General features: G+C 41.4%; 1 protein-coding gene across 1 annotated transcript; it reads right to left on the bottom strand.

Annotated features, from left to right (window-relative positions):
• Positions 1-946: 946 nt before the first annotated feature.
• On the bottom strand, positions 947-3633 carry her13 (hairy-related 13). The gene is given in 4 exon segments (XM_053321092.1): positions 947-1942; positions 2730-2811; positions 2924-3010; positions 3325-3633. Coding segments are annotated over 4 exon segments (939 nt in total). The 3' UTR covers positions 947-1481.
• Between the last annotated feature and the right edge of the window lie 4001 nt (positions 3634-7634).

Genomic DNA, 7634 nt, shown 5'->3' on the forward strand with positions numbered 1-7634 from the left:
AGGTTAATGGTGGGTCCAGGCAGGATCTAACAGTCCTTTGTTAATATGGTCATTGAATCTGAGGTGAGAGTGAAGACACTTTGGAGAGGTGCGACTCTTTCATGTGCGCACACGCACCGCGCGTCCTCGTGGTGTGAGAGGACTGCAGATCGGACCCAGGAGAATGAAATGTCATTAGAAACAAGAGAGCAAGTCTTGAGGATATGATCATTTATGTTGTTTAATTTTCTACAAGACAGAGCAGACAGTTTGCCTCAGACCTAACACCGTGTGTGACTATAATGACGCGTAAGTAGCAGAGAAAAAGTGTAAAATAGTCACAATAAAAACCTTATAAGCATACTGTGTTTTGGTTTGTTCACAAAAAGCTAAAAGCTGTGACAAATTAGGGTGATAGGAATCAAACTTCAAAATAAACTTCTTGTAGGTTTAAAAGGATAAATCATTTAATACAATTTAAACTGGTGTCCTTTATAATGAAAACCAATTCTTCTCTGATACATAAATACAGCCTACCTTATTGACACCAATAAAAACTTTTTTGCTCACTTTATCTTTAAACATTTTGACTTTTTTTCTTTTCAGTGTATTGAGTCAAATCAGACAGCAGCATTTCAGTTACATTATTTTATTTAGCAAATTCAGACATTTTCCTGGCCAAACATCTCTAAACATCATTACAATATATAGTGGTCGTTCTGAAGGAGGCTACTGGTTTAATAAACTACAGGCCTTTATGAAATACAATAGAAATATTTATATTAATCAGACGCATTGCCAAACTTCTGGGTTTCTAAAAGAGCTTTTCTCCTCGTACAAATCCTATATACACGGAGTTATTGACACAAAAACAGTGTGAACATGCTGAACTGTTCCTCGTCTGTCCTTTGCTGTTGGGTTATAAGTGAAGTGTTGAGAGGGAAGGTTTCTCTGGGTGTAAGGAAAAGTCACAACACTCAGGTGGAATCAAAGCCAGTGTGTCACAACAGGAGGTTTCCGAGCTGGAGAGACCCTGGAAAGAAAAGGCCCTTAAAGGAAAACTCCACCCTTTAACATTTTGCTGTGATATCCAATGTATTGTACTTCAGGTGTGATTTTCTGATGACATGGTGTTCCTTCAATCTGCTCCTCCATTTCCCCCAAAATAAAGAGTAGAGGGTGTAATCTTGCAGCACTGCAGGGTAAAGAGAAACGCCACAGTCGCGATAATTCAACTGAGGCTCCTGGCAGCGTCTCTGTGCTTCTTGTACAACAGATGTGATATTAATCATCAGTGCGGGGAGCCCAGGAGAAAAATCCATGCATGTGGTGAATAATCTGCAGGCGTAAGTGAGTGTACAAATGGCAGTTTTTCAAGTGTTTATATGTTCTAGGGTGGAATTTTCCCTTTCTGTGGGTCACTCGGTGTCATATCTTAAAAGAACACCCACAAACCCTGCTTCAACGTATCCCAACTGCATCCTTTCCAAGCCCCCGCGCCCCTACCAGGGTCTCCACATGGACCGAGGGTAGGTGATGGTGGGCATGCTCAGGCCCTCCCTGTTCTCCAACCCCTCCGTGGAGCTCTGGTTGTGCTCGCTGTCGGTTTCGTCCAGGTCAGAACACAGGTCCTCGCTGGACGTGGTGGACGGGGCTGGGGAGAGGGCCGATGACGAGCAGCTGGATGTACTCCTACCGCCCGGGGAGGCCAGGGATGTGCAGAGGGTCTCACCATCTCCGTGCCAAGTGCTGCTCGCAGAAGTGTCCGTGATTAAATCCATCAGCACGTCCTGGAGGTGGTCCTCATTCAGGGGCATGCACTCCAGCAGATGGTTGAGGAGCTCGGCCGCCACCGTTGCATCGATCCCCGGACAGCTGGACACAAACATGTGGACCTCGTGCATGCACTGGATGTAGCCGGCCGCAAATCTCTCACTGGCTTCACGGCTGAGTGCGTCTGATTCTGTGTGAGGAGAGAGAGAGAGATTATTAAATGACTCAGACTTATTGCACAGCTCATTGTCCCAAACATTGATGGAAAGCATTTAAATATAAATACATACTCCATGTTTTTGTTCTTATACTTCTTTTCCACTATAGAGAGGAATATTTTACTTTTATTGACCACATTTATTTGATAGCAACTATATAAAGTGGTTATACATCTCTAGTGACTCTACTTTGCACCAACCATAAAATGAAAATGTACTTCAATTTTGAATGCAGGACTTTTACTTGTCAGTGAGTACATCTAAATTGTGTTATGCTACTTATATTTCAGTACAGGACTCTCAATACTTCTTCCACCACTGAGTCCAGTCAAGTCCAACCACACACTCAGGAGTGTTGTGAGATCCTGGTTATCCAGCTGAGAAAACACTGAGTAATTAAATAAAACCTGCAACTTAAAATCCAGAAAAGGCTGGTTTGCTGTCATCCTGTAAATTTCAGGCTTAACTTCAGTCCTGCATCCACAGACACATAGTTGTATATGGTAGTTAGACTGTACATCAGTTTGGAGTTTGGTTCTCATAATAAGGTGATGCAGCTTTAACATAATCTTTTTCCTGTTGCATTGTATTTAACTACAAGTGTCCTGAAGTCATTCTAGCTGAGTGCAATGAACGCCTGCTTGATCACTTCATATTCTAAATGTTTCCCCAAATCACCATATGTTATTAATATTGAAGTATTTGCACACTCCAGTTCTGATGGTACAGTGTGTGAAGGTTAAACAGATTGGTGCAGACCTTGAGTTCGGTTCTTGAGTACATCCTCCACTTTTTTCACCGTCATCTCCAGCACCTCTGCGTTCTCCATCTTGGAATGAAACTGTGGGAAAAAAACAAGTGAAGCTTCATCAGAACCATGATCCACCTCCACATGACAGAGAGGAGGAAGGTGGACAGGTGAACATGGGGCGTAGTGTGCGCGCTGTACTCACGTCTGTGTCTGCCAGCAACGTCCTCAGCTCCTGCAAACTCTCATTGATGCGAGCTCGCCTCTTCTTCTCCACCAGGGGTTTCCTTATCTGCAGGAAATACCAAAATTAATCTCAGAGCTGTGTGTAGTCATTTAGATGATGTGAGTGGTGAATGCGTAATAGAAAAATATTGTTGTTCCTCGCTGTTAAAGTTGCAACCTTATGTGGAATGTAATTAACTGTTAAAAATCAATAGGTTTCCTCTTGAACTACACACTCCTGGCAAAAAAACAAACCAAAACTCTGCTGTTTAGCATCAATGAGAGATGTAATACAGAACGATGCTGTGTGAAACCGGTGTGACAAGTGCGTCAGTGCCAAGTGTGTCCAGGGAGTGCAGAGTTATCCCGTCTCTGTGCTACCTTTCTGTCTCCTTTCTGAATCCCGTAGTAAGGTTCATCTTCTTCCATGTCAAGTCCGGTGCTGCTGGGCCGAGACGAAGGGGCCATGTTGGTTGGATCGCCGCTTCTGTGGCTTCTCCCACTGCTGATTTTTTTACTCCAAATTCGTCAGCGAGGGGGCAGCTGGCAAACGGAACCGGTTACAGGAAGAAAAAAAATCGACAAACTCGCAGGCGAGGCGAGGCACCCTGTGTTTATTGTGCAATCCAAGTGAGACGTGCTGCTGGCGCTGAGTGGCTGTTGTTAGTATTTATAGGGGCTTATTAACATGTGAATAGGGGCTGAGCTGCTCTCGCTGGGGGACAACAGAGCGCACACGGCCGGAGCCAATGAGCGCCCACTCTCTTTGTCTCCGGTCAGCCCCAGTCTGCGCCCTGGGGAGCTGGACTGGCTTTAATCAGATTTTTTTGGGGTTAAGGGATCGACCGCTATGTTTTTCCCTTCACTGTTGCTACTAATGAACTGTGTGTACTTCCACTCAGTTGTACACGATTCATTATCAGGCAGAGCCACAGAGAGAAAAGGCTGTTAGTGATGCATATACTTTATTATTTATATGAAATTTTAATTATAACGTTCTAACCACTGTATCAAATATCCTGAGGATTGCATTTCTAGAGTGATTTATGATACAAGTTCAAGGTATACAAATATAACATATTTCTGGCTTTTAATCCTTGTTGCGCAATGTTGTGACCAGCTTTACACATTAGAGCATCTCATCATTACTGGTACTAAAATATGCCCGTTCTGTTTTCTGCCCTACCCATTCTTCTTTCTCTTGTCTTTTGTGTCCGAGCCTCAGTAGATTTACCCGGCTGTTTGGCGGATGTAACGCGATGCCTTCAGTTGGCAGCTGCTGCTGGTGGCCCCTCGGCCCAAACTGAATCAGCCGGGGGAATTAGGGCCCTTCTCCAAAGAAAGCGACAGGTGTTGGCCTGCGCCTCGTTTGTTCTCCCTGTTGTTTGGTGACTTCTGATTTGTGTGTAACTGCATTCTCACGTTGCCCGCTCTGCTGGAAGAGAGTTCATAATATCTGGTTGATTTTGCTGATAACCTGCATCATTTGTGCCATGGGATTCTGGCGTGTTGTGTGTAGTCTAAACAAGCAAAAGATTCGACTTACGATCTTTAAACAACATTTGGACTGTTAAGGATTTAGTGATGCTGGTATACGTTGGAAAGACATGAGACTTTCTGCGTCTGGGTGTGCTGGTTTAGTCTTTTGCGTACAACGTCTGTTTGTTTATGTCTTATAAGGGTGCTCAACACTGCAGTCGTTATAATGCATGTTTTGTCTGCTGTATTATCATGCAAATTAGCCATACAATAGAGCAGATCTGTCTGCTCGAAAAAGGACCACGTAGTCATCTGTGCTACCTTCCAGGTAAATGCTGCGCTGTGTGTTCAGGGGCTCTTTTACGCACGGAATTACCACAATTGCGCAGCATTTCCGCAAAAAGCACCACTAAAATCTATTGCCCCAAATGAAGGAAGACTTTCAGACCTTTGAAGTGCAGGGTTTTTGGCACCTCGCCACCCCCAGATCCCTGTTCCAGATCTTTAATAGTGTGGACTGTGGAGAGAGCAGCTGTCTCGGCTCGCTTTTGTTAGTGAGCTCGATGAGGGACCAGGCTTCCCCCTCTCTGTCTCTCTCCCTCTCTTCAACCCAGCCGCCTGGCTCCATGTGGCGGCCAATCATAACGGCAATAATAGCGAGAGAATGGACCATATGCACATTGATAGATTTTAAAACGCAATGATGAATTACACCTTTATTAAAGCGTAAATAAATGTACCAAAACACTCACCGTGGCCACAGTGCGCTCAGATGGAGGCTTTGACAATTTGAAGAGCTCCAAAAAACCCTTCTCATTGGGTGTATACTAAATAACATAATCTCATATAAACATGATGTGTGAACAATTCTCAACTGCAATTAGCCTATCATTAGAGATGTAAATATGCAGTATATCAGCATCATTGAAACACTGTCATGTATCTTGCTGTGACTTTTGTTTACCAGATTTGATCAACTATGAAAAGTATATGCAAAATGCAATCCCTCACAGGCGCCCTTTAGCCTACTCATTGTTAACATTAAATGTTTATAATAAAAATAAACAAATATGTACAGAAATAAATAATGCATGAGTCATGCTGATTTAATGGCTGAATTAATGCAGGGTGTACCATGAATTCATGTTGCTGTTAACAGATGATCAAGTTACTATGACTTTATGAAGCAGTGTTTTTTAAATCAAACCGGTCATCAGATGCAAACATGGTTTGTTGCATGAGCCAGTGGTCTATATGTCATACATGCTAAGGGTGGAACATGTGGTTTTTAAACATTAAACAGTAAGCAATTTGCAAATGAGTATACATAATATGACTTGAGGAGACACAAGTCTGCATTTGTTTTCAAAGTTAGAAATCCACTGGATTGGTCTTGAAATAAAATGAATTGTCTTGTAGTTGCACCCGATATTGGTCAGCTGCAGATATCCAGACTGTGTTCATAGCATGACATGTGCCAGTGTTTAGCATGATGATGGACCTGCAACTTACTAACTAACTAATTTAGTGACATATTAATTAATGTATGATGTAAGTGTTAAAAAAAATTAAATGATTAATTGTTTACTAATCACGTAAAGTCATAGTGGCTCAATCATTTATTAATATTGAGCAGCACCCTCCACTGATTCATGCATAAAATGACCATGACTCTGTTGCTATAGGTCATCCTTGACATGGGTTGTTCTATAAATCACTATAAATCACAAAAATAACACTATGATTTATAACGGTCATTTATATATTTTGTCATGACTTCAATACACTGCTGAATAGGATTTTATATTGTTGTGCCTCAAAAATCAAAAAAATATATTTGAAATTGTGAAATTCAACATGTCTCAATGCCCTGGCTACGCTGGATAATCCACTGTGAACACTTTTCATTGGAACTAGTTTCTACCCTGTGAAGGATCAGACATCTTGACTCCTTATAGCAGGAAAAGCACAGGTGGTAATAATAACATTAACAATGGTTCTGTTCCATTCAAGTGCCCCAGCAAGCCATGACAGTGTACCAGCATGCTAAATACCAATACCCACCTGTTAAGGCCTGTGCTTTTTCTACTGTGACAAGTTCAAGTATCTTCTATGGAAAAGTCCTATGCCTTAAGCACCACAAATAATTCCACTTACTCTAAGAGCATTGAGAGGGCACAAAGGTTTCAGAGGTGGTCATTAGAAGACCTAAGCATATGGAACTAAAACTATCTGTTTAATGTTGTTTTGGCATTTGGAAACACTAACCTTTTATTTAAAGCTTCAACTAAGGCCACTAGGGGGCGGACAAACTCCAAAGCTCCTGATGTTTACTCATATAATTCAATTAGCATGTTAGCTGCAAACAATGAAACAACTTGTTTTTTGCTACCACACAAATGTGAGACCAGTAAGCCTGTATCATAACAGACATTTTTATATGTTATAGTATAAAAACAGGTGTGAATAATATAACAAATGATGGCTGAATTCCATGTAGCTACTTCAGTTTCAGGTTCCTGGTATTGTTCATGCTGGCTCACACTGTCATGACTTACTGGGACACCTGAAGAGAAACGTTGTGAGAATGAATAATTTGCTGCTCAGCTAAAAAGGATAAACTGAGCTGCAGAATTTGATTTTATGACTGAGCTCTTGACAAACTTAAAAGTTGTTTGAAATTATGGGAATGTTTTATATGTCAGGGTCTTTCTCTCTCCCATTAGTCCTGTCCACTTGCACTGCATGGCCATTATAGCAAAATGTCAAAACATAGCTGAGAAGAGCAATTGTACATGGACAAAACTGTTCATAAAGCTGAATGAGAAGTTAAGAGTGTACAATAAGTTTTATTATTAATAATATTTGGGTTAATTATACAGCAAAGGAGGAAGACATACAAATCTATGCAATGCTACGGAAGTGGTCTAAGAAGCAAATCCATACCTTATAATATCAAATAAATAAGCTGTTAATACAATAAATACATGAAAGATTAATAAGAGCCTTCTATAATGCAGGCTACTAGAGATCGACTTCTGAAGGAAGTACTGAGAAAAGGTCTGTATAGAATTATTATAGCACACCTACAATAATAATAATTCCTGGAACAAAACTGCCCCAAACGTTTGTCTTCTGAGCAGCATATCTATAAGATACATAACAGAGGATGGCCTAACACAATGGACAACCATGATCATTAATCCACCACT

The sequence above is a fragment of the Scomber japonicus genome, chromosome 6 (assembly GCF_027409825.1).
Source record: "Scomber japonicus isolate fScoJap1 chromosome 6, fScoJap1.pri, whole genome shotgun sequence".
In the NCBI taxonomy this organism is placed as follows: domain Eukaryota; kingdom Metazoa; phylum Chordata; class Actinopteri; order Scombriformes; family Scombridae; genus Scomber; species Scomber japonicus.